Below are 15,032 nucleotides of genomic sequence, written 5' to 3'. Positions count from 1 at the left end.
TTGCTAGTGTTGGAGATGGAGTACCGGGTGAGTTTCTTACTGATTCGAGCGGTCAAAGCCTGCGTCAGTTCCTTTATTGCTGAAACTGCAAAGTGCAGAGGATCCCCACTCAAACACAAGGCAGAAACTGAAGTCTTGGTCACTGGAGATAAGAGTTAAGGGATGCTTAGGTTTAAATGAGAAAGTTGGTGGAAGGACGCGAATTAGTGGAGGAAGGTGATCAGTGCAGGAAGGCAAAGCAGTTCCAGTGCTGGAGGTCTGGTACTGTATGGTGAAGGCAGCTCCCCTGGACACTCCACAGATTTCCTTTACTCCTTTTGGGGAGGGACACGTTTCAAATGGCCTGGGAGGGGGAGGGAGAGCAGGATGGAGCTGTGAAGCTGCTGGGATGTGATGAGCACACAGCCACATGGGCAGAGAAACACCAGAAGAGCAAGCATTAGACCTCACTTCACACACTCAGTAATTACCTACAAATCACTCTTAGCACCCAATCTCCCCATCTTTTCTTTAAGTGGAAGAAAGTGTGTGACTATGTGTACTTTCACACCTTTACTGTCTGCACAGACTTTCCAAAAACAGTGTTCCAGCCAGCGCTAAAGCCCACTCCAAACTACCCAGGCAACATTGCATGACTTTGATTTAAAACCCTGGCACTTAATTTATGATACAGCATGTCAGGGCCTCAAAGGCACTAGTGGGTGTTAACTGCCCTGCACCTGCCACCTATGCGCCTTCTGCTTATGGCCCAGGATCTCATTTTAAGCTCAGGCCTGGACCTCCCATCCCTGCCTGATCTGTGTTAGATGTATTCCTGTCTCCTGACCTGGCTGCTGCATGGACCTTGGACCTGCCTTGCACCCTTGTCTCCTATCCCATCTCCTGCTCCAGACCGGGCTCGTGGAGGGTCCCAGTTCATCCTCCTACTGTGTCTGGGGCTGTTGATAGACCCTGTCCCACCTCCATCTCTGCTGGATGTGCTGAGAGCCCATGGGACTGTGCCCTGTTGGAGAGGACATGGCCAGTGCTAGAGTCCCCCCAGCTCCTGGCTCATCCCCTCCTTGTGCTCCTCCCTGAACCCACGGGTATGTGTTTTGAGCTCCCTGGCAACATTTTACTTCACACAGGGTTATCCTCTGCAAATGACAGTGATTTAATCAGAGGGCTGTGTCTTTCTTTCCCTGGCTAAAGAAGTAGTTGGGGTTTGCCCTTCCCTCAGTAAAACGCAGCCTGGTAATTTGGGCTGAATCTCTGCCCTGCTACGGTTTCCCAACAACACTGGTGAGACAAAAATATAAAGAAAATAGTTCCATAGGTAGAAAGGGGCACGAGACAGGTCTTCAGGGTCTGGCTATGGAGCAGACAGGATGCAAGCATTGGCTGTGGACCCATGATCACATGTGGCAGAAGACGTGGAAGTGGCTCATGTTGTTTCACCTTAAAGCAGGATCAACCTTCATATTTCTGATAGGCAAGAAAAGAAGCTTTGGCCAAAACCAGTTTGCTTACAAAAGAGTTGTCATCTGTTTGTGTAACTGAGTAAAATGGCTGCATACAAGACAACTGCAAGTAATGGAAGCTAGAGGAGTCTTGTTAATGTGGCAGCAAGTCAGAACAGAACTTTAGTCACTTTCTTCTAAGACCAAATAAAGATCTTCAGGAGCCCCAAGACTTCTTTGCTGGCTGCTCCTCCACTTTCTCCAACTGAGCCACAAAATCTGGTGTGCACACATCCTGCCAAGAGCATTTGGACACCCCACTGAAGTATGGTGGACCTTAGGTTGATAATGCAGGCATCCTCAGTTGACTTTGGCCACTTTGTAGGACCTCAATGTCCAAACAGCCTTTTCAAATAATAGAAAAAATGGAGACTCCCTTGTGTGGCGCATCTCCCTCCAGCGGGCATCCCACTCTGCAATGAGCTGCAGTTAGATGGGGAGACCTCTGTCCTCTGAGAGCTCATTGGTTCTGATGGACACGTATGTTCATGGCAGTCAGGCATAACTTCAGGGGGGAGGGTGGATTTCAAGATCTGCAGCTTTCCCATAGGAGAAAAATACTATTTAAGCACCAACAGATCAGATCTCCAGCTACTCTGCAGCGGTTGAGGTACCCATGGGGTGGCTATAATTGCTAAAGGAGCAAATCAACTCCCTTGCTACTTTCACCATCCAGCCTACTACAGCACCACACAAGGTGTTATGAAATTATTGCTGGAAACAGAAAAGACAGCACATTCGTGACTGAGTCATTTCATAATCTTCCCTCTCAATGAGTACTTGGCATCACAACAAGGACAAGAAAGAAGAATTGCAGAAGAAAATTGTACACATGTGAAGTAAAAAGTAAACTCTTCTTTCCAGCTTTATATGTGAAAGCAGCGGCAGAGGAGTCTGCCTGCTGTCACCGCTGCCAGGGAAGTCCAAGCCATTTGAGTCAGGTCCTGGGTCTAATTAACCAAGTGGTAGGGCATAGTCTGTCACAGCGTTTGCACACATGGTGGTCATTAACTAAATCTGGTGACTGGTTAAATGAACATGTCTGGGTTAGAGAAATACAGCAATTAACTGATGGACATTTTAAGCAATTGTAGTATGAAGAGCAGAGATGCAGGAATTGCAGAGCAATGACCCATAACCTCACTTCTGATGGGGAGGCTGGACCTGCTTTGCAGTTGATATATGCAACAGCATATCAATGAGAGTTTCTGTTCCTTGCTCTTAGAAAACCAATGGTGAAGAAAAATAATTTGTCCTTTAGTTCAACTTCAGCTTAAACTGTGACCCTGGAGGCACAGTGTTGTCGGATGTCCCTGCTTCACTCCTGTATGCTTCCTTCATGCTCATCCCAGGACGAACACTGAAATGGCTCATAGCAAAGACTGGGGCAGTGCATTAGTTAAGCATGGGTGATCAGGAATGCTGCTGAAAAGAGCAAAGATCTCCTAAGATCACAGCATGGCACCCTTTGCCTTGTAAGCGTGAGTCCATGGTGTTATCCCGCTCAGTGTGCTTTGCGCCCTTGCAGCATTTAATATCTGGGCACTCAATCTGGGCATTCAGCCACAGCAGGAGACCCTACAAAAAGCTTTTTCAGACCTCCTCATCTCTACCTGCTCCTCTACAGCCCTTTCTCACTAGCCCTCTGCTGCAGGGACTGGGACAGACAGTCACCGGCCGAGGCAGTGCAGACAGGGAGCACTTGCACTTTATTTGTGCCCAGCCTCTTGATCTGCCTGTATCCCAACACCAGAAGTCACCTCTTTCTAGGTGGACAGCCAAACTAGAGCTGCTTTAAAGCAGAGAATGTCCCAGGATAACAGCTTGAAGAAAGATGCAGGATGACACATCAGCATCCAAAATGCTCAAGACTGCAGGGTTAGTGGAGGAAGGAGGACACAGACTGTGAGGAGGGAGGTGCAGAGTGTGAACATGCAGCAGGAGATAACCTGTAGCAAGCTGTCAGTAACTGTGCTACTTCACGTGCACCCTGCAAAGGGCTTGTGGCCTTTGAACGGGCAATGGGGTGCTGCCCCTGCTTGCTGCATGAGGCACTGCTCCCTGAACCTGTTGGGACGTGACTGTCTGGGATGCGCTATCTCCAGGGGCTGCCCCATGGGTCCAGCCTGTCCAGAGCACTCGCCGCAAGGGAAGCATGCCCGTGTCTTGTCCAGACGTGGTGAGGGTGTTAAGGGACTTGCAGGAAAGGGTTCTGCAGGCTCTCCAGAGTCAGGGTAGAGCCCACTGCTTCCAGTTTAACTGCCCTAATCTCATCCCTTTTCCTAAGTTTTCTCAGTTGTGGGGCAGAGTTGTGTCTATCTTGTCTTGAAGTGCCAGTCATCCTCCAGCCAGGTCTCTGCCAGCCATGGAAGCTGGAGCTGCCACTTCTGCTGGATTTTTTTTGTTTGTGGCTCATGGACTAGGGACTCTTCTTTGAACCATGTTGGTTGTGTGAACCAAGCTGTGCCAGCTCTGATGTCACATCTCCCCAGCTGCTGCATTTTCCAGGCATTGTTTCTATAACTCTTCCAAAAATTCAGCAATTTTTCTGCTCCCTGCCTCCCTGGGGTCAAAGATTTTGCCCAGCAGCTGTGTGATTTACAACTGTGTGTTACACACCTTTGGTGACCAGTCACCTTTCAGCCTCTCAGATGCACCATCCATTCTTGTTCTGCAGTGGCTCCAGCTGAATAAAGAGCTCATTCTTAAAGACCCACCTCTTCCAGGAAACCACTCCCTGAAGCAGACAGTGGAAGAACCGTGGTGCAAGGCCCGTGCAGTGGCATTAGCAGTACCTGTGGCCCTGCCAATGGCTGCGCACTCACCCCTTTGGCTGTTGCATTGGTCCCCAGAGCACACCAGCACATTGCTGTGACCTTGTAGGAGCACGTCATGGTCCCTCACGTGGCAGGCACAGCCTCTCTGCTGCCAGCAATGCAGCTCTCATCACTTCCTTGCATGTGTCCTGGGAAATCACTTTCCCAGGTGGAGAAAGGGACTTTGTGGGGAAACATTTTCACTTTTTCGATCCTTTGGAGGCCACTGGTGAGCAAGTGGCCCTCACCCTTTCACCCCAGGGTGCTCACCTCCCTGTTTGCATTCACCCTGAGACTCATCTCTTATGGGCACCCTCTCCATTCTCTCCACTCCCAGGACATGATTTGACACAAGCCATAATAAAAACCACTTAGCTTATGCATAGCAACCAGGCTTTGGTGCCCCTGGGCATCCCTACACAGTGCGTCACCCCCGCTCTCCTGGGGGCCTGTTTTATGAACCAGCTGGGCTGGCTGGTGATCAGCTCACACTAGACAGAGTTTGTTGGAGCACCTGAGAGGCTGCATGGTACCCCCACAGTAGAAACAACAGTGCTTGCACAACATTCTTCTCACAGCCTCCTTTCCTAACATGGATCTCCCTCTCAAATACCACAACAGGAGAAAAGGAGTCTAAAAAGAGAAGGTACCTTGTGCTGGGTCAGCTTGAAATGGATGTGTTCTGTACACACAGTATAATTTCTTTGGCTCTACCCCAAATGGAGAGTTTCACTGTGACTTTTGTCAACCTTTCATCAAGGTCTCAAAGTCCAACAAAGTGGCCCTATGAAAAGCCATGGGAAGTTGAGTTCCAAGGACAGAGACCACTGAAAAGCTCATGTTGCTGCTTCTTGGTACATAGCTGCTCTGAATGAGCAAACTCCACAGAAAAGATGAAATTTGAGGATCTCTTGCTGGAAATTGGTGGCTTTGGCAGATTCCAGATTTTGATTTTGTTTATCCTCTGCCTCCCAAGAATCAACCTTCCCATGCATTTCCTGCTGCACAATTTTCTTGCTGCTACGCCCTCTCATCATTGTGCAATTCCACACCAAGAGGCATTTGTGAACCTCACTATGGAGGAAGTTCTGCTCATCAGCATTCCCCGGGAGCCCGATGGCACTTTCAAGTCCTGTGAGATGTTCTTGCAGCCTCAGTTTCACCTGCTGCTCAATTCCTCTCTGCAACCAGAAAACAACTCCATCATCCAGCACTGCCAGCACGGATGGGTCTATGACCACTCACAGTTCACCTCCACCATCTCCACCCAGGTAACACCTGGCCTGTGATCTAGCCAAAAATGAACCTAGCTCAGTGTTTTGAGGAGCAGATAGAGAAGCATTTGCTGGGTGCACAAAGTCAGAGGGGAATCTTTGCATTTTAACCAGTGGAAATTACTTGTTTAGAGATTATTTCCTGGGATGAGGAAGCTCTCTGAAGCTCAGAGTTAGAAGCCAATGTTTATTATTATTATTACGAGCATCTTGCTTAGATTGATAGTTAGAAGCCAATGTTTCTTGTTATAAGCATCTTCATTTCTCCAGGTGATTAAGAGATTGGAGGGGGGCAGGGGGAAGACACACACATAGGATTTTCTCTGCTTGGGCAACATGGCATTTGCACGGGATTATACTCTATCAGGATTTCATACAAGCCCATTACTTGATTTCTTAATTTTCCAAACACTTTGTAACTTCTACTCCCTTGGCCACCCCTCCTCGCTGATCACCAGCTTCCCCTTCTTGTCCCCAAGATTGTGCTGCCTCTCTTCTCTTACCACCAGTGTCTCTCACTGTCAAGCCAAATGTGTTCTCCAAGGGCCTCCTGCTGAGATGCAGCGTGCTGGCCAGCCATAACCTTGAGCCTGCCCAAGGTCCCCACCCATCAAACATTAACCACCTGCCTTCTGAAATGGTTTGCTAAGGCTAACAGTGATACCTCCAGGTGTTAATGCTTTACCTTCCTTGAAAGGTGGCCCAAAGCACAGGAGGTCTTAGGGAAGGGGACAGTTTGGTCAGACAGGGACATGGCTGGGTTTGAAATGATAGCAGCTGACTGTCTCAGTGAGAGCAGGGCCAAGTCTTAACCTAGAGCTGGTGCCTCTTCCCCACCACTCAACCACCCCTGGTTTTGGCAGGCACGGAGGTGAGGGTCCAGTGTGCACCACGTCTGTACCTGATTTCTGCACTGTTTCAGGGAGAAAGGTGTGAAGCACCCTTGGGGGAAAAGGCTGGGGAAATGCTCTGCAGCACAGATGCTGAGCATGGAGCCTCATGATGCTGCACCCACAGTGCAGTGGCCTCATGACTTGTTCAAGGGGCCAGGGCTTTCTCTGGCGTCTGTTGCTCTTGCAGCAAGAAAGGTTGCTCAAGGTCTGGCTGGTCTTGTCAGAGAGGCTGCGAGGCTGCGTTGATGATTAAATTAAGTTTTGCCAAGTTTGCAGATATAGAAGATTAACTCTGCAGCTTGGGCACAGCATTCTGTAATGATTAGCGACATTTGCACCTCCAAGAAAGTAAAACAATGCTCATTAACTTAATTAGGAAGAATGTATAAGCCAACTTCCCAGTAAGAAACCAGTAAGTTAGTATCAGGAGCAAGTATTTGTTCTGACTCCCCTTCTGCCCTTTTCTCCTCCTTGCACAGACACCTTTGAAAGAAACTGGTCAGGGTAACAATAAGTGGGTATCAGCATGACATTCCCTAATGAAGGCTGAGGTACATCTTAAGCTCAGCTCAGTGCAGTGCGGCACCCTGCAAATGCCCATCTCACCAGGGCAATTGCAGGAGCACGACAGAAGGAGCTAGGGGAAATGTGCACCCAAGCAGGTTAAGAGCAGCTGTCATAGGGGTCAGGAGAGGAAAAAGGGGATCCCTCCGTGATGTGTGTACCCAGGAAAGCTTTCTGATGCTCAAGAAGTGTCCACAGAGAGGCTGTCACAGCAGGGATGGATAACTGGGAGGCATCTGAGATTTGTAAGATGCAGCTTCACATTTTTCAAGACTCCGATACTGTCCTAGGTGCAGTTTAGTGCAGGATTCTACCCCTCAGTCAGATTTGGCCAATGTAAATTGCAAGACACAACAGCTGACAACCAAATGGTAGGGGTGTGAAGAGGCAACTGGGCACTAACTGTCAGTTTGGCCTTGTGTTTCAGTGGGACCTCGTGTGCGAGCAGCGTGGACTGAACCAGGCAACTGCAACCATCTTCTTCATTGGCGTTACGATAGGGGCCGTGGTGTTTGGATACCTTTCAGACAGGTTTGACCGCTTTCAGGCTGTCCTCCAGGGCTTCAGTTTCATTACAAGAACTTTACAAACCTGTGACTTGCAAAAGGCAATCAGAGAGGCAGAGAAAGGAGAAAACGCAATTGTAAGGGGAGAATCCAGCCTCACATCAAAATTGGAATAAAGACATACTTGGAAGCAGTGCAGGGGCTAAATGTCCCATGGATCAGCCAGTTAGCAGCTCACCAGAGAAGCAGCTCTGGCCTTGGTTAGGAGTGAGAGGCACTGCAGCAATGACCAAAATGCTGTGGTCAGCATTGCTGCAGGAACAGTAAAAACTGAAAAAATCCACTGTCTGTGAGACCAATTTCAGAGAAGACATCTGTCTAAAAAAGGAGAAAGCTGGTTAAAACAAAATTTAAAACAAGAGGCTAAACCAGTTAACTCCTTACAAGTTATATGGAAATTGGTTAAGGACACCCAAGTGAGGGGCTCAGAGAAAATGCATGCCACAGCTGAAAAAAAAAGAGTCTCCAGAAAGCAAAACCTGACTCTGTCATTACTAGAGAAGCAGGGTAAAGGAGTTTATTAGAAGCAGGGAGGCATTCCTCAAGGAAGAGCTAAGCCAGTGAGGAAAGAAGGAACAAATTTGCTCTCTCTGCTTAAATGTTAGAATATGATAATGTAAATCTAAAAAAAAAAAAAAAAAAAAGTAATAGCCTAGAAAGGGCAACAATTAAGAAATTAAATATTTTTGCAAACAGCAGAACCAGGAAGCCTAGCAGAGAATACGTAGTGCAGGCATGCAATCAGGATGTGCTATTGTCTGTACGCTATTCATTATTTAATGTTTGAGTTTTCTGCACAGGAAACTGCTTCCCTGTTCCCTTCCTCTGGGAGCAAACAAGCATCAGTGTACAGCAGGCTACAAAATCACTGCATAGCAGAGAGGAACCAGCTGCACAGTATGAAGCACCCAGAGAGTGCTGAAGATGGGAATTTTTACATCCATATCTTTGCATTTGAGTATATCAGTATACTTTTACAAGAACCCAAGACACCTGGCTGATCTTCAAACTGTGTGTCTTGGCTTTGTATCTGAAATAGTTTTATAGCACAGCTGGAGGGAAATAAATTCAGAATCACAAAAAGGAGCAAAACAAAATAAGGCAGAAGAGAAGGTCTCTGCTAGAGCAAAATGAAAAATAATTTGTTTTTCAGATGGATTGTAAGGGGGAAGAGCCACTAAAGGATCAAAGCACAAAAGGAGGATCTGGAAATAAAAAGGCTGTCGTGTGAGACATACAGGAGTTTGTCCTCACAGTGGGAGAATGTGTAGGGGCAGGTGTTGGAGCTGGAACTTTAAAATAAGCTGACAGAAGAAGGCATAGAGAAATACTCCAGGTGAGTTCCAGTAAACTGCCAGGAGCTGGGAGTGGTCATCCTAGAGCCCTACAGGACCTTTGGGATGAAAAAGCTGGAGTATTGTTGGCATTGTGCGACCTCCACAGCAGAGGGCTGGGAAGGTAACATGTATCAAATCAGTTTTAAACTGGCTTCCACAAAAGATCACCGGAACTACGTTCCAGGCAGCCTGGCATCTATCTGCACCAGGCAAATTAGCAGAAACTATTCTGAAAGATTGCATCAGTGGCCACATGGGTGGATATGACATACCAGTGAAGAATCAGTGGGGTTTTTGCAAAAGATTCATGCTTTACAAACATACTGGATTGCTTTGAATGCGCTAACAGGCATGTGAACAGGGGAGATACCACCTACGCAGATTTCAAGAATTTTCCTTACCAAAGGTTTCTAAAGAAACTAAGCTGCTCTGGGATAAGGAGGAAGGTCTCTGCATGACTAAATAATTGATTAAAAGCCAGGAAGGAGAGAGGAGATGGAAGTGTTCAGTTGTGACAATGGAGGGAGACCTGTGGGGACGAGTGCTTGGACTTGCGTGCTTTTCAGCACATTTATTACTATCTGGAAAAGGAGTGAGTGCAGAGGTGATGCTGAGTGACCAGGCTGGTAGAGGTGAGATCTGAGCGTGGAGAAATGCAGAAGGAGCTTGAAGAGCTCTGTGACTGGATGGGAACATCAGAAGACAAAATTTCAGTGTAGATTAATCTAAAACAAAGAGAGAAACTATTCTAACTTCTCATTTAAAACTGAGGCCTCTGAGCTGACCATAGCTGCTCAGGAGCAAGACTTTGGGGTTATGACAGACAGCTCTAGGCAAACATCCACTCAGTAATGAGTAGTGGCTGGGGAAGCAAATGGAAAATTAAGAATCATTAGGAAAGGAATATAAGATTAAAGAGAATATCACTATGCAGTAACATGTAAATGCATTGTGGCCCCACACCTTGAATATTGTGTGCAGTTTTGATTTCCTTTCACCCTCCTTCCCCATCTCAAAAGGGTACAGAAGAAAAGGAGAAAATTCAGAGAAGCTAACAAAAAAGACCAAGTTATGGCTTGACTTAGACCAGGACCCTTCAGACTGCTAAAATGGCAGCTAACGAGGGTTTGACAGCCAGCTGTGCCCTCATGAGCAGCCTGAAGCAGAGATGACTGCACTGCCCACCTGAGCTACCTGGCCACAGGGCCTGCAGGTCATGTCAGGAAAGGCTTGCAGCCCATGTACTCACAGTGGGGGCAGTGCATCCAGTAAATTTGCAGTAAATCTGTCAGATCTGCTAAACCTCAGGTGTCATGTCCCCCATCTCCCCTAAGACCCTTAAAAGCTGATGTGCCATTAGCAACCTTCCTTTTCTCTAACAGAGGAGAGGTCCCACTTCTTTGTGCTAAGAGTAATGCAGAGATTTCATCTCTAGTACTCCAGGGTGAAAACCGTCTGGTCCTGGCATTTTGCTGTATTTCAGGTTCATTTTGTTCTAAGCCTCTACAGACATTTGGATTTGAGAACATCTCTACTGAAAATTTTTATCACCCTCCACCAACCTTCACTGTGAACATATATATAGTTTTTGTTAGTGCCTGCTCTTTTCCAAACACTCCTTTTGTACCTTGTCCTTGTACTGAATTGGCTCTATGATGCTTTGGTAGACTTCCAGATTGGGATATTTATGAAAATGGCTTTTTTATTAATTTTTATGCTTGTGCATTTTGCTCCTTTTATTGTATTTTTGACATTTAATCTTTCAGAGAATGTGCTTTCCTGCCTCTCCCTTTGAAGACAATTTAACAGCATTATTTCCAGCAGGCGCCTTGTAGCCTGCAGTTCAATCCTGCCAGCTCGCCTCTGGTTTCCCTAGCAGGTGGCACGCATTTGCTGAGAGAGTCTAGTAATGGGTCCATAAATAGCTGCCTTGCACCCTGCAGGGAATCTTATGGTTTTGTATCCTTACTGTATTTTCAAGAAAAAACCCCTTCATTTAAAAAATGTATCTTCTTTCTTAGGCAGTTACCCTATTGGAAACTGGATCCGGCACTGGTGTGTTTCTGGGTGTTTGCTGCTCCAACCCAGGGGCATTATGATGACTTTTGCAAACTGGCTCTGCTTAAATTTCAAAGTAGATCTAGCAAACTGCCTGGGCCCAAGCCACAGGTTGTTTTTTCTCCAGTAGATTCATTAACTAGCTGCTGCATGAAGTCATTTATGTCCCAACACATAATTTTTTCCCCTAGAGCAATTGTTCTTGCCACCATCCTTCTCAGGTAGCCACTAAGAGAGCCCTAATGCCAAAATCCAACCAGGATTTCAGACCCTATAGACTGAACATTACCTGTTGGCAGGGTTAATTTATTACTCCAGTTTGAACCTAAGCTTTCATCACATGCAGTGCTGATGTTCGTCAGAAGACTGATGCTTTGTGCTCCATTTTGATTTTCAGTTTTTCATACATTGTGTAGGAATTCATACATGTGCATTTGTGTGTGTTTGATTTTCTGTATTTCTGCACAGTCTCCACACAGGACTCTGCACCAGGGGTAAGATGGTCCTACAACTTCCAAAACCCTTGGGGAATGACCTCCTAGCAGATTCCTCCTTAGAACATCAGGCTATTTGCACATGTGACCTGATAATTGAATTCCTTTCATTTTCCTCTGGGATCTTTGTTTTCATTCCAAGGATGGGGGTGAAAGTGTCATGGCTCACTCTCCTCCTCAAGAGCAGTGGCAGTGGCTGGTTCTGAGTGAGCCTTGGGAGGAGGACATGCTGAACCAGGCATGGGGACAGCCATTGGAGGGAGCAGGGTGTGTCAGCAGCACGGGATTTCAAGCTGACATCACTGCTTTTGTTGATGGTTTTGAACAGTGCTGCTCTTTCCATTGGAGAGCCTGATGCCCGATGCTCATGGGGCAGGCTGGCCCCCTGAACGGGATTGTACCACTGGGGCACTGGCTATATCCAGAGCTGTTTCCTCCTTTCTGGCGTGTTGCATCTGGTGCTCTTTGCAGAGCAGGCAATATTTTCATTTTTCTTCTTGGGTCTCTGGTTTTCCCCATTTCAAACCCTGCTCCTGGGACAGGTTTCCAGCTGCTGTAACCCAGCCTGTGCTTGTGGCAGGTTCGGACGGAAAGCCATGCTCCTGGTGTCGCTTGTGTTCTCTGTCATATTTGGGATGCTGAGTGCCGCCTCCGTCTCCTACAGCATGCTGGCCATCACACGGACCCTCACCGGGGTGGCCCTGAGCGGCGTCTCCCTTATTGTATTGCCTTTGGGTAAGCATGTGGGGGTTTGTGGGTGCCCAGTTGTAAAGAGGGACTTCTGACAGGCAGTGGGTAGAAAGGGACTTGTCTACCAGACAGGGCAGAGCTAGTAGGAACAGGAGGTTGGAAATCATGTGTGCAATCTCACTACAGGCAGACAAAAGAGCATCCCTCTTGGGAGGATCCAAGAATTACAATTTTCTGTTAGTCTAATTAATGCTTTAACAGTCTACTCAAAATATAACCACCACTTATTAGCACTTCTGTTGCAACACTAACACTTGCAATCCATGCTACCCAATTCCTGTTAAGGATCATCAGTAGTACAATAAAAGCCACAGACCAAAGTATCTGCCCCTTTCCTCTGATATCGAGTTCTTACCCTTCAAACACAGTTAACACAGTTCATCAGCCTTGACATGTCCTCAGCAGGAGGAGGATGGTGTCATTCGTGGGGTGTTCCTACCTCCCCAGTCTTGAGTTTGCTCACAGTTTTCTTAAGTTCCCAATCTGTATTTTTAGAAAGAGTGAGGGGAAAGAATCACAAAAAAAAAAAAAAAAAAAAAAAAAGATTATACAGAGCTATGCAAAACTGAAGCTAAAGAATGTAGATAATTATACAATAAAACCAAGCTCCAAACTTCAGGGTACCCAAGAGAGCACTGGATGACTTTGTAGCTACACTTGGGACATCCTAGCCCAGGCTCATCATACCCAAGAGCAAGTTACAGTGCAGGAAAAAATTCCAGGATTTTTGCAGATACAGCCAAAATCAAGCTAAAATGGCTACAGTACTGGAAAAGTCCACACAAGACCTGACAAATACCAAGGCCTGCTACTTTTTTTTACTGTTATAAAGGTCGATGCCTGCAAGGCAAAGTAGAGCTTAGGATAGACGTTTCTGATTTTTAGAGGTTGTAGCAAGATGTCCAGGTCTTTGGAGGAGAATTGGCTTTTAGTTCACACACACAAACAAGAAGATCACCATCTGTTCTGGTTTTACACGTGCATTAGTATCTACTTCGTGTAGATTCCACATGGATAACAATTCATCTTAATATATTTCTTTCATCTGGAATAATGAGTGGGCAGAGAAATGGGAAACTGTGCAGGCAAGATGGAAAAAGAATTCCTTGTTTGATGAAGACGACCATTTGCATGCTATTGAATGGGATAAAAAAATGTATCACCTAAGGTATTTTTAACACTATTTCTTACTATATGTCCAGTATTTCTTCTTTTAAGGCTTTATTTTAGTTGCTTACAGCTTTGCAAGAGGTTAAGCATTGTGGATGAACGTTTTAAATGTGCCAAATATCAGCCAAAGAGTGGAACTCTCCTGGAGGAGAAGACCAGGGACGTTACCTTGCTTTGCCCTTGTTAAAAAGCCCTGCAGACCCCCTCCTGGAGAAGTCCTGTGTGTCCCAGCTGAATGCTGCCTCCCTCTTGCAGGGATGGAGTGGGTGGACGTACAGCACCGCACTTTCTCCGGGATCCTGACTAGCATCTTCTGGAGCATTGGGAACATGCTTCTGGCCATGGTAGCTTACTTGGTGCGGGAATGGCACTGGCTGTTAGTAGCCGTAACAGGACCTTGCCTTCTGAGCATTGTCTGCCTGTGGTGAGTGCAGTGACCTGCAGACGGATGGCTGGTGGGGACGGGAGAGGGCTGTGATTTGCCTCCCCTGCTCGGTGAGCATGGCAAATATTGCAACGCTGATCCTAGGATTGGCTTTGGCAAGCCAAAGAGGAGCAGGACTCATCTGTGTCCTGCACTCAGTTTGCCCAGGCATTGCAGCTCTTGGAAACTGGCACGGTCTGGGTTTCATCTCTCCTCACCCCCCTTCAAGACCAAGAGCCAAGGTCACACCATGGCTTTGGGGACAAGGAGGAGGCAGGACTGGGGCTGAGGCCAGGCATTTGGGGGACAGGTTGCAGTGCAAAAGAGCAGGATTTGGTGCTGCAAGGACTGTCAGACATGACTCAGTGCAAAGAGATCCCAGTAAAGGGAGGCAGGGCCAGGACAGGTCCCTGGCTTTAATCAAGATAAATAATTTATCCATCCTCATTGGGGAGGGTACTTCTGGTACCAATTTTTCCATATGAGCCAATGACATCTGCAGGCTAGGTCAGGTGCATTTATCTCTGCCTTTCCCATGGCCTTTCTCAGCTGTGTAACCTTACTGATGGGTCAAACACATCTGTTTTCTGAGGGCTATTTCCCTCCTGTAGCCTTATTTAAGAAATACCTGACATCTCTTAAGCCTTAAAATGGGAGATGGTTCATTTAATCAAAGAAACTCATTTTCCTTCTTTTTTTTTCCATGTAGTAACACAGACTAGAATACAGGGTTGATTCACCGATACTGTAATGTGAGGTGTATTGGATCAACTTATTCAATGATCCAAAACAGTCCCTTGAATAAGCAGCTCCATTTCCTGGCTGGACAAAAGCCCTGTGTTGAAATAAGCAAGCAGGTATTCCCACAACTGCCTCATTGAGAACATTCAGAAATGGGTGTCTGGGTCTCCTCCACCTTAGAGTGGCTGCTTAGTTCCTCTTGGACATCAGTGTGGTGCTGGACCGCACTGCAGAAATCACAGACATCTCTCACAGGGCAATGGGGAGTTCTGGCTGGAAACAATGCAGAATAAGCTCTGATTGTTAGACACATAGGCCCCAAAATTGTATGCGTAATCACTGAGCAGGAAGAGTGATATCCAAATGCTAAAATGCCTTTCAGCTGCAATCAAAGAAGCTTCTAGAGACTATGGTTTGCTTGCTTACTATGTCTGTCCATCAGCAGG

General features: G+C 46.7%; 1 protein-coding gene across 1 annotated transcript in view; it reads left to right on the top strand.

Annotated features, from left to right (window-relative positions):
* The first annotated feature begins 5,208 nt into the window (after positions 1 to 5,208).
* The window catches only part of SLC22A7 (solute carrier family 22 member 7), a 19,169-nt gene continuing 9,345 nt past the window's right edge, over positions 5,209 to 15,032 (top strand). The window contains exons 1-4 of the mRNA XM_009641620.2: positions 5,209 to 5,586; positions 7,474 to 7,577; positions 12,082 to 12,236; positions 13,677 to 13,845. Of these exons, the coding sequence (XP_009639915.1) occupies positions 5,209 to 5,586; positions 7,474 to 7,577; positions 12,082 to 12,236; positions 13,677 to 13,845 (806 nt within the window). The remainder of the gene's footprint in view (positions 5,587 to 7,473; positions 7,578 to 12,081; positions 12,237 to 13,676; positions 13,846 to 15,032) is intronic.

The sequence above is a fragment of the Egretta garzetta genome, unplaced genomic scaffold (assembly GCF_000687185.1).
Source record: "Egretta garzetta isolate BGI_Z169 unplaced genomic scaffold, ASM68718v1 scaffold17, whole genome shotgun sequence".
NCBI classification, from domain to species: Eukaryota; Metazoa; Chordata; class Aves; order Pelecaniformes; family Ardeidae; genus Egretta; species Egretta garzetta.
This window is presented reverse-complemented; position numbering and strand designations above follow the sequence as displayed.